Genomic DNA, 19,117 nt, shown 5'->3' with positions numbered 1-19,117 from the left:
AAGAAAATATTGAATATCAAGTGGAGGAGTTGCGGCAACGCTGAAGTGGCGAAGGACTAGCAAGATTTATGCATATATTTCAAAGATAATTGCACCAAAAATGGAACTTTAGCGTATAAATTTCCATTATGAGGCTGGCGGGCAGGACACACGAAGGAAATAAATTTCAACACCCCTCAATAATAAAATGGAGGCGAAGACGAAAACGATTTCCAGAAACTTGGCTCATTTATCAATTCGTTAACAACAACGATGGACAATAGTTCGTTCAGGTTAATAAATCGATATGACATGAAAGCCACAAAAATGTCATTGCAACAACAGAAATATCAGCCGGCCAATAAAATGAGCCACAGCAAAAAGGGAGAACACACCGAGGCCAAGGGAACTGGAACTACCAGGGAAACATAAATTTTCATGTCGAGGCAATAAAAAGGACATGTTTTGCCAGCATATACGAGCACACACATATCGAACCATATATCCTTCTTTCTCACACAGCAACATAATCAAGAGCATAACAATAAGGCAAGAAAGTGGAAGACGAGGAGGACGATGGCTATTGCTTTGGAAATTATTTGCATTTTTACACATTTTGAGGGTCAAGCAAAGGACACGAGGGACGCACGCACACACACACACGCATATGTGTTATATGTAGAAGGGGAAAATATGAATGGATGTCCATTATGGGGGTGTATATGGGGTCAAAACTTTTGATTTGAACAATGAGTGTGTGCGAGTGTGTGTAACTGTGATAATGGGTTTCTGTGTCGAAGAACTTTCAACTTCCTTTATTGTATTTTATGGCTCTGCCTCAATTTTTTGGGTTACACTTCCTTTTTATTATGCTTTTCGAAAAAGGATGTGTGCACAAGGAGCACAGGGAGTGAAAGTTAAAGTAAGTAGTTCCAGTTTGATTATGATAATAACATATATGCATAAAAATGTGAAGAAGGGTTCGCTTTCATGGGGCCTATGATGGGGGCCAGTCGAATCCATTTTTATCAATATTATATGGAAAATATGCAAATACTTTGGATGGGCCTTAAAATAAATAAGGACATTGCCGATGTTGAACTAGATAAGCGCTAAGCAATTGAATTGGTGGCCAAAAACCTTTGTATTCTTTCTAATCTTCTAAAATTTAAAATAATACTGCTGCTTCAAGCTAATATTGCCGATCTAAAGGATGAATTTCTCGCAAATTCTTTAGCACTATGTCAGTTCATAGTTATTTGAAGTATTGTGTGTAACGCAATATTTCTAAGCCAAATTCCACTTGCCCATTAACCAACAAGGCTTAGTATCCTGCCATGCGTCACTCAGTTGGACAGTCAGTCAGTCAGTTAGTCAGATAGTCGGTCATTTCCTCAGTTGGTTGGTTCTGCAATCATTCAGTCAGTGCGTCAGACTGTCACTCCAACCAACAACTGTCGGCCCAAGCAGCCAAAGAAAGTCTGGAAATGCATTTGCATCTTGTGTGCAAATACCCTGCCCCTGAGATGCACCACCCAGAAGTGGACTTCAGTACTCCGTCTTCAGCAAAGCCTTTTCCGCCATCCCGTTTGGGCCAAAAAACAAAGTGTAAAGAATTTCCCCGAAAACCAATTCATTTGCATAAAACGGCAAAATAGAGCAGGCCAGGGTGTTTGCGCGCAACTATGGAATGGAAACTGAAACCCGACTGGCTCTTAGATTAGGGAATGCCATGGTTTCGCCATCAGACTCTAAATGGAGGCCAGGCCAAATCCAACCAGTTACTTTACACTCGAATAAAATACAGTCGTTTAGTTGTTGACCCAAAACTAGAAGTATTTAGCTGCAGGAAATTACATCTAATTTTAAGTGGAAATTTACTTATTCCTTATCATCATCATTTAGGCAATATTAAGTACTTTAGTTGTTTCTTAAACAAAGTATTCAGAAAACATTTATTAAAGTTGACAGTGGCTTATTTCTTTTTCTTAGTGCAAGATGCGTCTGCGGGTAGAAAGTAGCATCTATGTGGGTAAATGGCACACGCTGCTGCTCTCTGAATGTGAAAATGCATTAGGCTGCAACAACAAAAGGGTGCCGGAATAAAAAAAAAAAAAATAATTTTATGCGGGTCCTGTAGTCTGGGCCATGCCCACATAACGCCCATAGGCTATATTTGGCGTTTGTGGCCAGGATCACAGGACCACCCACCGAACGAGGACCCGAATCGTAGTGCCCTACTGGCTGCTGCACATTTTTGGGTCAAAGCAATTAAAGGTTATAAATTTCTGCCGTTCTACTACTACTACCACTACTCACTCTCTTTGTGTGCGAGAAAATTGCTTTTTAAAAAAATATTTTTTGTTAAACTTCTATACCCTGCCGCCGCTTTGTGACCCAGTCACGTTCACGTGGTGGATGACATGGGGGCTCTCTCCGGCAGTTTATTTAACGTTTAATTTAGCAGAAAATTAAAGAGCAGTTAAAATTTGCATGGCAATTTGGCCAGCACTGATTTATGGAGTAACAAGTGTGCAAGTCAAGAGCTAAGAGTCCTTTGAAAGGATGGGTTAACACATTGATGTACAGTATAGCGACGTGATTTAATTTTATACGAATTTTGTGGAATAATTAAAGTGGAAGCTATGGTATTGGGAGTTAAGATATGCATACTTATGCATATACAGAGTATATATATATTTATACTATCTCTCTCCCAACATATTTAAAGCATTTAATCATTACTGTACGTTTTCTGCACTTTAAATTTCACACACTTAACTGAAATTTTACCCACACACACTTCATGAAAGTAAAGTGTAAAATATAAATTTTTACTTTTCCCATATCGAGAGATGTCCTTTATTGTTGTGTCCTTCTGCCACGGACGGCTTGGTGAAGTGTATTAAGCGGAAAAAGTGTCAGCCCGGCAACACGTGTATGTCACGGAGAAATTATTGTTAAATATACAGAGAGAAAGTTTCTGAGCGTTAATAATGTCGAAGTCAAGTGTAAACTTGTGGCCGACTGATGACTGCGTGGGCGCTAAAGGGGCGTGGCCCATCTGGCTCGGACACATCCAGGTGATAAAGACCCAAACGTAAGGTTTTAAACATGTTTACCAGACCAGATGTTGTTCTTTTTTTTTTTTTTGTCTCGCTTGCGGTTTGGCATTAACAGATAATAAAATGAAGAGCGGAAATTGTGTGCGGAAAGGTTGAAAAATTAAGCGGGCGGCTGCTGATAAAAAATATCCAGCCAATTGGCTTCAAAGATTTAAGAATTCAGCAGGATGTCCCATTTTCTAACTACATATGACCATGTTAAGCAAAATGACCAAACTGCACAAAAGTTACATTTGCAATCCGCTCACATTCCGAATTTATTTTGGCAACAATTAAAAGACCAATTGGGTCATGGGCAATTTGCTTAATGACGATGTCTTGGCAATTTGATGTCCGAAACCTGCCTCAATCTCAACACACCGATGAATGACAACAACAAGGACGAGACGCGCGCGTGGTCCAATAAATTGCCTTAATTACCCAATTTTAAAAGGCAGCCAAAGGAGACACACCAACGGTGAGGGCTATATATATATATGTACATCGTAATGTGAATGTAAGGCAATTTGGTCGGCTGACGATTCCTGGCAACTCCTGCGACAAGGTAGATAACACTCAACATCAACAGACCATCAATAAGAGAGTGGGCCCACTGGGCGGATGAGTGGGTGGCGGAAAGGTCGACAGGTCGAGCCGGATGGCTGAGTGAGCGATAACTGACCTGGACGGCCAGAGATGGCATTGGTGAATAAACAAAGTATTCAAACACTACTCAAATTAGTAGTCGGAAAGTTATGTAGTATACAAGCACTACTTAAATTGGGAGTAGGAGGAAAGTTAAAATATTATATCTTTAGAGTCCTCAAACTCTGGAAACTGAATTTATGTATAAGTTATTATGATAGCATCTAATAAGTATGCTTAGAATACAACTCCTTTTATTTTATATATAAGTATATTAAATTGCCCCACTCAACATTCCTCTCACATTTTCGCCAACTTTAATAAGTTTACGTGTTAATACAATCTTTAGTATCTACGATAGTATCACGATTTCATCACTAGATAAAATTCGAATTTTTCTGCAGCGTTAAAATTGGGGGTCGTGGAAAGTGGAGGAAAGTGGTGGAACACCGAGTGGAATCTGAGAGGAATCTGCGACTCCTACCTGGCACCGCATACGGTGATGGATGCGACGGTGGCAGCCAATATGCTGAATTTATTGGCGGATAGGATTTATGCGTGGAGCGGTGCGTTGCTGTCGAGGTGGATCCTGCTGCTGCTGCTGCTGCTGATGTTGCTCCTCCAGCAAATAATGTTAAGGTAGATGCCGCTGCTGCTGCTGCTGCTTCTGGTGATAATGATAATGATGATGACGACGCTCCTGGGTTAAAGGACAATGCGGCTGCAACGTCGCTGTTATGGGATAAATTCTCAATTACTGAGGATAATTGACTGTTGCCACTGCCGCCGCCAATGAAGGCAACATTCTCCGATGCTGTTGGTTCAGATGGCTCCGATATTGGTGCTGTTGTTTTTGCTATATTTCCCTCACAGGATCCGCACTCGTCGCCGCATCCGCATCCGCAGCCGTTGGCTCCTTTTTGGCTATTTACGAAACCGATTGCAGTTGAATTATTTATCATGTCAGATGATGATGAGATGACGACGACGACGTTGGCGAGCGGAGAAGAGAGAATTCTTGAAAATATTTCACACTTGCACTCAGGCTCACACACAGATACTCGACACGCACACGAACACAGATACGCACACACACACACACACACAGACAGAGAGAAAGAGCAAGAGAGAGAGAGAGAGAGCAAAGAGCGTTAAAAACAGAACAAAAATCGTGAGTCTCGAACAGGCGAGTGAAGTGGAAAATTCAATAAGCAAATATAATAAATATTAAACACGAATATTCAACTCAATTATCAGCAAGTTAACACTTCTTCCCAGACGTTGATTATTTATTTTTTAAGAATTTTATTATCAATATTTCGTAGAACACGCAACGGTTTTTTTTTTTCGTTTTTTGGGTGTTTACTGTTTACTTTTCTTTTTAGCCACGCACAATTAACGTATTATTTGTTGTACTTTGATTTTGGATTCCTTTTTTAGATCGATAGTTTTTTTTATTATACGTTTAACGTGTAACAATCAGATATATGAATACACAAATGGTTTTAGTTCAATTTTTTTCCGACTTGATTTGCCATAAAACAGTAAACAAAAATTTATTTAGTGAGTGTTTCTCTTGAGGATTTCGCACTTTTAGCGTGTGATTTCAGTCTTTTCTTTCAGTCAATTGCTGGCATCGAGAGTTCTCCTCCGTTATCGCAATTAAAGCGTTTGGCAATTCGGCGTCCGATTTTATAGACGCCTTCCTTAAATCGATCCTAAATATAGTTTTGCAAAGTGATACTAGCCAATTGTTCGAAGACAATGAATCCGCTTGCTCGATTTTATTTTGGATCATTTCAATTCGAATCGAACCGATGCGCAGCGATTTATTTCAGGCATGCGACATTTGCAAATTGCATGAAAAGGTTAATGGACTGTTTGCAAAAAGGGTGATTTTGTACCAATATACATTTCATTTGTAGAATATCAAATCTTAATGATTTAAAATTTAAATCCTATAGTCAGTAAAGAATGTTTACTAAACAAAGTAAATGTACAATTACCATTATGGACTTACTTTAACTAATCTTGATTTTTCGTGAAAATCCAATTTATTTGTAAGCTTTTGGAGAGACACCCGTTTTTATGTAAATATTTTTGGTTTGTTTTCCGTCGTTCTTTGTTACTTCACTTTCACAGCCTGTCCATCACCGATAAGTTTCGCTGTGATTTAAATAAATTCCTTTGTGCAAAGGCCCGCACTCTATTTATTTTTCAATTTTTTTTTTAGCCCGACTGCCCTGCCCGACGTATTGGCAAAACTCGATCCACTAAAAATAAATTGACATCAATCAGGGGGCCCGAGGCAAAAGGAAAAGTCATCAGAACCAGACGATGGCGATGGCAACTAATTAAGCAACGTCACACATGCAACGTCCATTAATGAAAGCGAATCAAACAGGACTGACTGAAGCGGATGAAAAGGGATTCGCGCATCGGATTTAAATACCAAACAATAGGCTCAATTAAAAAAGGCAAAATAAACTCGCGAAAATTGGAATTTTAGCACGTACGCGATGGAGGGGAAAATAAATCAAGTTGATTGCTCGCCGATTCGTCTTCTCCACTCGATTCGAACTGATTGACGTTGGAAATGCAACTAACCTGCGCTCGAGATCTAGTCCCTAAAACTCGTATAAACTCATCGCATATTAGATCTAATTTCATCTCATACAAAGATGGTTCTCGACTGCAAAAACTTGATTAGCAACTTTGGCTGACTTGTGAAATGGTTGACTCTGAGTTGAGCTCTTTTAAGCGACTTTTAATGTTGGTCTAGCTTAGTTTACTTTTTGTTCTCTTCTCAGCCTTTGATGAATGTGTGTGTGTGTGTGTGTATTCTTTGCTCATTCGCGTACTTGTAGCACCTGATGCTAATGAGTTAATTAACACCTTTTGCTCCGGCGTTTTGTCGCTCACAAAAAGTTGGCTTTGAGAACCTTTCAGACGCACAAACAAACGCAAAAAAGTGCTCACAAAAGAAAGTTTGGTGTTCTGTAAGTCAATCTTATATCTGTAAAACTAGTTAGATGACTCATTTTAATGCAATGTTTTTAAGTAAGCCATTTAAAATATAAATAAGCAACATTTTGTTTATAAAAGCAAATTTAGCTAATAGATACCAACTACATAAGTTAAACTTTCACCTTCTAGTCGACTCATTGATTTCTGCACCGGGCAAAGTACGAGAAATGCAAATACAATACGTAATTTGTTCAAGGTTCCTTCGTACGTACACCCATGGTAAAAGTTTGTGCGGTAATTTCTTGGCACATTTTGCATTTCAGCGCCACAAAATGAAGACTCATATGTGTGTGTACTCTCTCCTTGACTTGCCATATATTATGGCTAATTTGAATTTTTATCATGTTTACAAGCAAACAATACGTGCATCATCATCATCATCGTAGCAGAAAGAAGGAGACGCCAACGTTGCTGTCTTTTTCCTTATTTTTTCTATTTTCTTTTTTTTCTTTTCTTTTTTTGCTGTAGCTGTTGTTGACGCCGGGGAAAACCTCACACAACATTTGCATATCGATTTCATATGCAGTGGGCAAAAATTCATATGTTCCCCCGCCGTATTTCCACGACAACAACAGCGCCCAACATCATTTCATCCTTTGGTTTTTCCCCCGCAGTTGGCAAATGCAATCGTCTTATTTTGCTGTTGATCCGAAAAATTTACTAAATTAACGTGAAGATGTTTACATCTCTTGCAATTTCATAGCAGTTTAAGATTTTATGTAGTATTTTAGCAAAGTTATTTAATCAATCAATACATAATACATAATACTCGACCTACACCGAATTAAAATCCTTCATTCGACTCTGCTATTGATCCTGATCAAGAATAAGGATCCTCTATATCTATCCATTTCAGAGATGAAAGAAAATCTTAGTGCAACCTACACAAGTGAAAAATGTGAGCGACTTGAAAATTTAATATCACCCAAGTAGCTGCCTTTCCCTTATCCATTTTCCCATAATCCTTCAAAACTTGACATTGTCTTTGGACTCGCTGCTCTTTATTTTTGTATTTTCCACTTTTCCTCGTTGCCTGTTTGAAGTTTGCTTGCATGTAAATTGCTCTGATTACCACGTTGCAGCTTTTCGCACCTTCCCCTTTTTCTCGCCGCTTTTCCACTTTTGCTTACTCATTTGATTTGCTTGCACATTTTGCTGTTGTCTCTCGTTTGCCATCCTTTTTTTTTTACTTAACGTAATGCAAATCGCTGTTATTATGCACTTTTTTCCCTTCGACAATATTCCCTTTGTTTCCCCTGCTTTTTTCAACTTCCTTGAGGTATTTATGTCCTTCTGGCTTTTCTCCTTTTTCGTTGAGGGTTTATCGGCCCAGGGTCAGAGGAGGAAAAGCTCCGGAGTCGCAGAGTGTCATAAAATTTGAATGCAATTTTTCCTTCTCCCTTTGCTTCAATTTAGGTGGAAATGAGAAGTCATTTGTTCGGTATTTATGGCTGTGGGGGTTTCTTCAGGAAAGCACTTTTTGTGGGTTCGAGGATTTTATGTGCAAGCTGCAATCGTTGATTGAATTTGTGATGAAAGATCAAAGGTAAACAAATCGTCGGGGATAATTTCATTTGATTGTTTGACTCGCTTTAATCCGGAATTTTTACATCTGAGCGAGGGAGAGCTTTGTGCGAAATGGGAAATCGTATCGACTTCGAGTTTTAAATTCTTAAAGTGCATTTAAAAAATTGGCTTAAAACAGAACGATGTTTGGTTAGAATAAATTCCAAAATTCTAAGTTCGTTCTTGAGAAACCTATTATGCCTATAATGCTCTTCCCAGAAAAGTATTTTTACCGCGCACTTATATATTCCGTGTTATTTTTCTAAAAGCGCCTGCTTCGATTCCCACGATAACTTAAGCCTTTGACTAAAGCACTCGTTAAAAGACATTTTAGAATCTATTATAGAACGCAGTCAAAGAATCAAGAATAACAATACCTATGGCGAACGAAAATCAAAAAGAAAACCAATCAGAGGGTTGTCCTCTTTAGCGATTTCCGCCTGCCAAAAAGTATGCAACACACTTTGGCGCAAGGAACTTTTGGCCAAAAGGAAAAATTGCAGGAAAGAGAGGAAAGAAGAAGCGTGAGCCAAGCAGGAAACAAAACTCGGCGACTCACTCAAGCATTTTATTAAATTGCCACCTTCCGTTTGTTGTTACGCTGAGACGACAACTGTCTTTTCTAGAAATACCATTTTTTTTCGATTTCTAGGCTCTGAATACCGCCCACATGACCCCACACACCATCCAAACACTTTGGTGGTAAGCCATAGAAAAAAAAAAGAGAAAACATGGGGCGAAAATATTCCTGCCATCTTTTTCTATTATATCGCTTCCGTTGTGAGCTCTAGCCAAACTTTTTTGCCAGTTGTTTTCGTTTGAGGTTTTTATTTAAAACATTTTGTTGCTACTGCTTCTTTCGAGGTTAAAGTGCCAAATCACGAAACAAGCCACATTTCTCTCTGTCTAGTTTGGAATATTGAATTGAATTGCAATTTCGCTGTTTGCCGGGGAGTCGCCGTCGTCTGTCTATAATGCGGCAAACATTGGATGGCGTCCAACTTGAATTTGCATCGAATTTGTTTTAGGCGCAATGCGGGCGGTCGCTACCAAAGGGCTTATCTGAAATTGAAAAGCCCTCACAGGGGGTTTTTGTTTTCAGCCCCAAAAAGGGGTCTCAAAACAAGCTGTCTAATTCACTACACATTATAGAGAAATTAGCAAAAGTTTTCGGGTTGCACATGGCAAGAATGCAGTCTATTTACTTGTTAAATAGCATAAGCCAAAATGGAAAAGGATATATATATATACCCCAATCTACAGCAGCTACGAAGAAGTATAATTTTCCTCATTACCGCCATTGAATGTACTTATCCATCAGCAACCCACTAAAAAAGCATGGGAAAAAATTAGTAAAGCACACACAGAGGAAAGAGTGCCGAAAATTATTAAGCATACGCCATGTTGTACAAGCGTAATTACACATTGCTGAAAAAGCAGATGGTGGGGGATTTTGAGAGCAGAGTTTGGCTGCCAGGAAGACTCGCAGTGCCAGCGAAACTTTTTTTGCACTCAGTTTGCATTTTCTGTTTTTTTTTTTTTACAGCTTGTTAACAATAAACGCCGCAAGGTCCCCCAATTAAACGTGGCATTCTGGCCCTTTTCCCTTCCCCTTCCTTTGTGTGTGTGTGTGGGTGAGGAGCAACATTTTTGTGGTCACTTAAGCAGATTAATATCATGGGTGTAATTAAAAGAAGCCGCCCCAAAAGTGTAAGCGGGTTGAAGCTTCCTGTCTGAAATTAACATAAATTAAAAAATGTTCACCAACTTTTTTGTCAGCTTTTTGAACACTCTTTTTTGTTTCTGCGTTGGCAATTTTTGCTGGCTCACATAATTGATGGTTTTTAATTAACTGCCAAGTGACCGACAGCTGACAACGAACTTTGGCAACAAAGGGATGGAGAGGCAGCAGAATGCAGAAATGAAAGTTCAATGGAAAAATCCGAACAAAAAATTTCGTTTACGCACACACATACATATGTACACCAAGCTAGCTGCCTTTCCATGTTTTTCGCAATTTTCCCTTCCATAGAGCTTTTCATCGTTTTCCCCTTGACCATTGCCAATAAAAACTGTCAAATACTATTGCCCGCTTTTGGGTTGACCGCGTTTTTCGCACGCAATTTCCACCGCCACCAAAATTCTGATCGCTCACTGTCTATCTCTGTCACTCATTGGCCGTCTCTCTCTTTTCACCGTTCATGCGACCTTAGTTTTTCCATGGAATGTAGTTCAGATGCGGGTTTTTAGGCTCTTAGGATATATATATCATATAGACTTATATATAGAATATATTGAATTTGTAAAGAATTATATTCAAAATACGTATAAGTAAAGAACTCTTTTAAAAATTCACTAATTTAGGGAAATATGATGGAGGAAAACTACTTGTATCCTTCCAAGCGCTGCCTTTTCCATCCATAAGCCCCCATTTGTGTTTGATTTCCGATTGAACATCGCACACATATTTCTCACGCCTCGCTGGTCACTTTGTACCGCGTTTTGTTGATTTGTTGGCGGTGGAAATATTTCGGCTTCGCATAGTTTTAGTCACCCACATGCACAAAACACCGCATCTATTCACCGCATTGTGTGCGTATAGCTTTCTATTTCAACTACTAGTTTTTCCCGTTTTTTTTTTGCCTGGTTTTTGTGAATTTAATAAAAACTTACCATTGCGATTCTCGCTATCGGCGGGCTTCATTTGAATGGGATGGTACATCTGAAATAAAACGAAACGAAGAGCAAATTTAATGAGAGTTTAAATTGAAAACTAATTGGTTTGGTTTTGGAAAAGTCCTTGACACAGTTGGTGGCATTAGTAGATGAATTCATTTTTGATGGCTGCCGAAATAAATTTATTCTTTTATATTAGGGTATGTTTAAATAATGTGAGCTCCATGGTATTAGTATGAATTCTTATATTGTACAAATTCCTTCTATCACCAAAAGTCTCGTATTCTTGCTTGTTTTAATCCTACCCTTTACTCTCGTTAAAATCAAATCCGGACTGTGTTAATCACATTTGAAATATTAGAGCGCAATATGCTCCGTGCTTCCGGTCGAAAGAGAGAAGGCCGCGATTAATTTACAGAGCTTAGGGCCAAAATGCAGTCGCCAAAAACGGCGACAAGGGATTGCCGTTGGTGCAATAGGGGAATAGGGGGAAATCGGGCGAAAGAGCCCATTCCTCCTTTCCGCAGGGCCACCACCACCATCATCCACTTAAGCTGCATAATGAATGGAATGCAGGGCAAAGGCAGAAAGGAGCCTCGCGCAGGACACGGAACAAAGCCTCCGCCTAAATCCTTGACAAAAGCCAAACACATTTATTCAGCGTTCGCTAAAAAGGACACGGGCGGTGTGTAAAATGTTAACGGGGTCTGCAGCAAAAATCCTAAAATATGCGTTAGACTTTGCAGCGTGTTTTAAATGTAATTTTTCGCACACACACACAAACACACCTCGTAGCGTCTTCTAATTAAAACAAGCTTAAAGTTCGCACCACGCCCCATTCCACGGTAAAAGAGACCGCGTATCGGGCACGAGGTCAGTCTGCCTTCTGTCCTTAGAGATGGCATCGTGATTTGGGGCAAACAGGAAATGCCATGGCATACAGTGTCATCCAAGTTTTGCGATTTAATTGCTTGCTAGTATCTATTGGACGAAGCTATTTCCTAAAGTTGGACTGGTCGAAACTACTACTATAGTTACTGAAAATACATTTTATTAACCTATCACGCGTGTCACGTCCTCACCTCCGCGTGAAACTACAGCTTGGCTAATGGCGCGTGATTTATTGGCAAACGGGCGGCGAACAAACGACGACAGTCTACGCTAGAAGGCAATGTCCTTGTACTTCCCTCGGGCGCTGCCCTCTGCCACCATTCCGTCTTTCCTGCTTTCATGGCCCAACCTCTGCTAGCCGTAAATAATACACGCAACGCGACTGGTTACAAATTGCAGCCAAAGTCAACCCGGCTCTCCGTCACCGCCACCGCCACCGCCACCTTCTGCCTTTCTTATTCAGCCAATTTATTTATATGCAGGAAGTAGCAATTACCAGTCAAACACAGGCGGCATTCACGCCCCCACCAGGAGAAGCCGAGTTTCGAAGGTGGAAGTCGTTTCCTCGCCTTGTCAACCAGCTTTCGTGGTTGGCTTTTTCCTGCCACCAAGTAATTGGTTGAAATATCGCAAGCAACTGTTTTCTATTGGGGCAATTATCGGCCGGTGTGCACACTTGATCTGCGAAATGTGGATCATCAAATGCAGCACTGCGATAAGTTATCGATATGGGAGGTAATTGCAAGTTAATCGATTGACATTATAACGATATAGAATTCAAAAGCTCGAAGCAATCGGTCACAAACTAAAAGTCAACGATTAAATAAAATTTTAAATAATTCTTTTAACGTTTACCAGCAATCAACATGAATTTTCCCCCCATTCGATAACAATCGCAATTGTGCAAGAAAATTACAAGGCAACGTCAAAGCCTGTCAGCGGAGCTGCCAAAAGCAGTGGCAACAACGATGGGAATCATATGCAGCACGCACATGTCCCGTTCTACGCCCTTTTAGCCGTCATCGCCACAAATGTGTGGCATAGCAATTTTCTAAAATAAATATCGCAGCTGCAGCCACGAAGCTACATGCAAATTATGTCAGTTTCTCTTTTTGGGAGCCGATAACGTGATGACATAAGCATTGTCCATAGGAAGCTTTTCCGCTTTTTCTCCCAATCCTGCTTGCTTTTTCGCAGCCAACACATGGCTTTCAAATAATAATAATATTCAATGCTTATTTGATGGCGCTACAAAAGCAGAAAAAAAGGGTACAGCGCACGAACAAAAAGTGAAGGGAACCCCAAATAAAAAGCAACATTGCCAAATGTCGCTCGCTTTTGCTGACGTTGCTCGCTATCTCCTGACCCCTCCCCGCAACACCCATACCCCTTCGCGTAGCCATACCCATACCACTATATCTTTTCCCTTTGCACTTGTGCTGACAACTTTTCCAGAACTCTGCTTGCTTTTCCGCTTTTCAGCTGCTTCTGGTCCAAAGTGCAAATTGACATTTTTGTGCCTGCGGTTTGGCTTGCTCTCTTACCGCCAGAAAAATTACGGAATAATGATCGACCTATTCTATATCCTTGCAAGGACTCAATGCATTCAAAAAAAAAATGCAGGAAGTACATAGATGTGCTGAATCGAAAACACAACTATAACCTTCCCCACAAACACACTTCTACCTTAGATTGCTAGATTTGTTATATTTATTATTGAAACTTTTGATTCATCTACGTTAGCCTGCTTTTTTTGCACATATATATATATAAAATATTTAACAATTTCTTAGAACTTATCGAACATTTCATCATACCTCAACGCAAGCAAGTCTGAAGAAAATACTTTTGGCGCGTGTCTTGTGCTAACAATTTTCGCAGTTTTTTGCGCTTCTTCTCCATTTTTAAGCTGCCACAGGACACAGGGCTAAACTTTTGAAATTACTTGCATTTTATAGGGAAATGTTCAGAGCGAGGAGAAGAAAAAACACTATATTGGAAAATAGAGGAGGAAAAATTTCACGTTCCACGTTATTATTATTTTTTTTTTTTTTGTTTGCAGGCGAGGCGCTTTACAAAAACATTTCCCCCTGCGATGCATTTTATTTTAGCCCCACAGTATTTCTGGCTTTTTTGTGCGGTGTCATGGCTCTGTCAGTCCAAACGCCAGTCAATCTGTCAGTCAGCGAGTCAGTTAGCCATAATGAAGGAGGCGAGAGGAATCACGACGATGATGCTGCTATCCCCCGTCCCCCCGTCCCTTCACACGCCCACAAAATATCCCGCTTGCTGTGCTGTCAGCCGGATGATAGCGTTTCATGATAAGTTTATAGAGTTTTCCCTTGTTTGTGTCGGATCAGCGAAAATTCCAATTAAAGACCGTGATGCCCATGTCTCTTTCACTTCTCTGTCGAGTGCCTCAATTTAGGCTCGAACGCATTTCGAGGTGACTAACAATGTCTTATTCAAAAGGGTAATTACTACGGCTTTTGAGCACTTGAAGAAAATTTGGAGTTCTAAAATGCAATATACTTTAAATTTTAAATGTAATAATATTAGGTAATTGAACAAATTCAATGTTATCGTTTAAAAAACAAAAATTTATGTCATCGTTTTTCAACGAAATAAATCTTGGTTTAAAATAGGTATATATTCGTTTGAAACTGTTGTTATATTTCCGTTTAACTTATAATGGAGTTGAGAGGGTTTAAGCTTGATAAAATCGTAACACAAATCAAAATTTTCTTACCCCATTTAGCGTCTTAACATTATGCAAAGCATCCTGGGCTTTCAGGGCGGCGTGTCTCGTATAAAATGTCACAAAGCAGCAACCTGGAAAATAAAGGGAGTAGCATAAGATTAGCATGAGGGTTAAATTGAGTTTATTTGCAAGCTGGCTTCGTAAAAGGTGGCAATGGGAAATTATGAAAATTATTGTTATTAGCGGAGGTGGGCAGGGCAAAATGCGCGAATGGAAAACGTGTGAAAACTGAGTAAGCCATGGGCGTGGCCTAGGGGGCGACTAGAAATGTGGCAACAACATGACAGCCTAGCACTAAATTGAACATTATAGCCCCGGCAAATGTGTCGCGTTTGAGATTGGAGTGCTAGTTTCCTGGGAAGGATGTAGGGTGCCACGAAGGCGGTTCGGACGACTTTTGGGCGGAAAGAGGGTGGCCAAGGTGTTGGAATTTATGAGGGTGCGAGTCGACGGCAAGTGTGACCAGCATACTAAGTGATACTTAAATTTAAACATTAGTTTTCTCTACCCTGTGTCATACATGTTGTAAACTTAACATTTAGATGGTATAATAAAAGCTCCTTCTAGTTATCAAGTACAATCAAAATACTTATGTATACATAGTTTACTCCTCTTACTTTAATAAATATATTTATAATATTAAAGCATTCAGATATTTTAAATGTCTCTTTAAATAAAGCCAGAAAACCTTCCACCTACCTTTTTATTTAACTCTCTTTTCGCATGGCATTCCATTTCCATTTTACCAAAATACGTTTTTGTAGATTCTGTTTTGGATGTGGCAGAAATTCCCTTTCTTTTATGCGCCAAATCTGTGGCCAAGTTACACACACATACACTGCCATCCAGAGCTTTGGTTAAATCCATTTCCGGATCCTGCACTCACACACACACACACACACACACACACACACACCTATACTTTTCACTGCATCCCATCGTTTCCCACACTTGCAATTTCCCCACATATTCCCGCATTTTCCCACAATTTTCCCGCCCAATTTCAAGGCCTACCTCAACCTCGGGCTCAGCGGTGTGTGATGGCATCGCTGGTTACAACAAAACTTAATACGGCAATGCAATAGTTGCATAATGCAATTACCCACCAGCGTATCGGCGGCATTTAGTGGTGGCCATTTTGGCTGCCTTTTTCCCCCTTCGGTTGGTTGGTTGGCCAGGGGGGCGTAGAATCCGGCTCAGTGCCACCCCACTTCGACGCCCCACACAGGTAATTCAATCTGTCGCAGTTTCTCTCTTTTTATGCCATGTCACCACCAACATTTTTCTGCATTTTTCACATATTTGCAAATATTTTCATTTCTCGTTGCGGCCGCTTTTTTAACTGCCATTAAATATCTGGCAGAGTGAGGTTAGACGCAGCAGTCGTCGGCACATCCGACGTTTGAGTGAATTATGAGACCAGCTTTTCCGTTTTCAAAAAACATAAAAATATTTAAAAGGGGTGTACGATTTTTTTTCTCTGGGTAAATGGTTCCTCAAAATATTTTTGTGATTTAATGGAGTAAATTTGGGTGAAATCAAAGCTTTTAAATCTAATTTTAATTGGAAGTGTATAACAAAGCTCTTCGCTCTATTATTATTATTCCATCATAAAAGAATATTGTGTTTCACTGAAAAGTAAGGAAAGCTGGTAGAAAATATCACATTCAACTTCCCTTCAATGGAGCAGATTAAATATCACTTAAAATTAAACTAGCGTTAAATGTAACAAATGAAGGAAAATCGAAACCATTTGGAATGCAATAAAACATAGTCGTCGGCGAGCAAGGATACTGCATTCTGGTTCTGGCTGATCGAAGCTATAGATACGGAAAGCAATCGAAGGATAACGAAGGAGGAGGCAACGGAACTGCATCAAAACAACGCAGAAAACGAAGAAAAATCTCACACAACTCCCATTATGTGCATGTCAACTGCAGTTAGAATCAAACCCAAGACACACGCACACACACACACACACACACACACAAACACAACCAAATAGAACAAAGCGATAAAAAACAAGTTTGCCAACGAAGGAAAAATAAAGGAAACGCCAAGGAAAATCGAAGAAAAAGCAACAGCAACATTGATGAAAACGACACCCAGTCACGTTTTTGGACAAAAAGAACTTAATCCCGGCAAGTGGGAGGAAGATGAAATCGAGAGCCGCCAGACAAGACGTGCCAAAGTCCGGCAAAAACTAAACTAACTTATATATATGTATCCCGACCTTTATATATCACCCATAAAGTACAAAAACCTTGGAAACACGTTTGTGAACGAAGAGCGCAACGAAACGAATTAATCGAAGTTAAATAAATCAATGTCCTTAAACATTGCCACCCACAGATTTACTGACTACGACTAGTAGAGGAGCACAAAGTAAATGGAACCAAACACGAGAAATTGCACAGGATCAAGGATGCAGCTGAAACGAGCCAATCTCAAATGTATCTTTGTATATACGATGTTTATACGTGGGATTAAAAGCAATACTGCAATATTGCACTAACTAGAAAACACAGTAACTTTTAGCAATTTTCAATTATATTTAAATCTGGCACACTTTAATTAATATTTGATTTTGGATACTAAAATAAATTTTGTTTGCTTAAATGATGACTAGATTTCTCTATGCTCGTAAAATCTATATCGAAACTATACTTGAATCTTTCACCTGAACCGTGACAAAGGTTTAGTAATGCTCCAATGGCAACTAAAAGTCATGACCAAATTGCAATCTAAAAAAAAAAAGAAATCAAACTCAAACTGCTCGAAATTTACTTCTTCGGAACCTGAATTTGAAATTGAAATTCGCCTTTTCCTCTGGTGCGCAGCAAAGGCAAGGGGGATGTGGAATAAAATTAAGTGAAATTTTATGCATTTTTCACGCTCAGTGCAGCAGCTAAATAAAAATGTCAAGAGCACAAAGTTCCTGGAAGAAGGCAACTAACAAAAAAAAAAAAAAAGAACGACCGATGAAGGCGTTAGATAAGTGCGTTACTTTTCCTTTTTCCGAGGCGACATTGGACAGCTGGTCTTAGAGTTGGGAAAAGCTTTTCAAAATGAAGTTCTCAAGGCAGTCGAAAGATAACTAAAATGGGGACGACGCTAGCAAACAGCCAAAACAAAAAAAAAATCTGCTAACTGACCAAGATTTTCCACCACTCCCCCCTACTTGGGACTGTAAGAAAAACCCCACTTAACCCCGATTTCTAACTCAGTGTGAATTATATTATTTCTTTTCCTTGGTTTTGGGTGGATTCTCATCTGCGTTTCTTCGTTCTTCCTTTTCTGGTTTGGTCAGCGAGTTGGTTTTTTATAAGGCTGAGGTCATAAATCACAGGCTCGACTAAAAAAAAAGTGGGCGTTGGGGGTGCGTGCGATGGGCGTGGCTGGCTTGGTGGGAAACAGTGACATATGCTCTTGTTTTGGGGTGCAGCAAGTTCACAATTGAATACGGTCACGGGGTGGTTTATCTGCAAAAGCCTAGCTTAAGGGCTTAAAACTAATGATTATCGAAATCTTTTACCATAACGTAATGTAATTAAGTTGATTAGAAAGGGGAGCGATAAATAAATGTAAAAGTACGAGGGGAAAATTCAATGAAATATGTGAGCTAAAAGTATTTCTTAGAAACAAATTTAAATATATTACCAATAGGATATCTTTAAAAAAGGAAGGTAAACCTTTTAGAGCACCAGGTTAAGAATCGATTTTTCATTATATCTACTTAAAATTGAAGTGAGATTTGTGCGAGGGAAATCTTAATTTCTTCATAGTTGGCTGCGTTTCGTTGGCCACAAAAGCCGCGAGAACTTCGAATTCCAAACCAAAGAGGCCACAAAACATTTTGCACCGCTCCCCTCTGGCAGCTCATTCAATATCAAATTAAAAGCTACCTGTTTCTACCTTTTCTCACCTGAAACAATCCGAAACGAGAACCGCAGAAAATCCCTCTCGCTATGCTTCAACTCCTTCCAACCTGAAGCTCCGACCCCGAGAAAATAACGCCCATTTATCCCGTATTCGGAAAATACTACCCATTCTATCGCCGAACCGCAAGCGCTAATAAATTATGACCCAAGCGCTTAACCTTGCCCCTCTGCTCTCCACCTTTCCCCGCCGCATTCACCATTCTCTTCTGACCCCCTAACCTTCACACCTCTCACCTTTATCTCTTGGCCACAATGCAACAAAAACATCAACCGTAAAACCGCAACACCCGCAACAACGTCGAAAATCCAAGAGAGGCGGAAAAGTTAGTGGAGAAAATGGGAGGAAAAACTGCCCGCTAACGAAATTTAGTGCCCCAAAAAGGATAACAATTTCGGGGTGCTAGAAGGAAAGGGAAGCATTAGCCCAGAAATACTTGTCCGAAACGAAAAGGAAATTTTTTTGGTCGATTCCTTTTATTTATTTTCGTTTTGCTGTTGGTATTTTTAGTTATTTACGACTTTCTGGT

General features: G+C 39.8%; 1 protein-coding gene across 11 annotated transcripts in view, besides 1 other annotated feature; it reads right to left on the bottom strand.

Moving 5' to 3' along the window:
* The window catches only part of bru1 (bruno 1), a 138,435-nt gene that overhangs the window by 19,882 nt on the left and 99,436 nt on the right, over positions 1 to 19,117 (bottom strand). For 10 of the 11 annotated variants that reach the window (NM_001273478.1, NM_001273477.1, NM_165002.2 and 7 more), the window contains 2 exons: positions 14,638 to 14,720; positions 10,995 to 11,043 (listed from right to left, as the gene is read on the bottom strand). In NM_001273478.1, coding sequence (NP_001260407.1) covers positions 10,995 to 11,043; positions 14,638 to 14,720 — 132 coding nt within the window. Of the gene's footprint in view, positions 1 to 4,212; positions 4,653 to 5,748; positions 6,335 to 10,994; positions 11,044 to 14,637; positions 14,721 to 19,117 lie in introns of those variants that run through there. The other variant, NM_165005.3, reaches the window with a different exon arrangement.
* Positions 7,554 to 7,584: a mobile genetic element.

Source organism: Drosophila melanogaster, chromosome 2L, assembly GCF_000001215.4.
Source record: "Drosophila melanogaster chromosome 2L".
In the NCBI taxonomy this organism is placed as follows: Eukaryota; Metazoa; Arthropoda; class Insecta; order Diptera; family Drosophilidae; genus Drosophila; species Drosophila melanogaster.
This window is presented reverse-complemented; position numbering and strand designations above follow the sequence as displayed.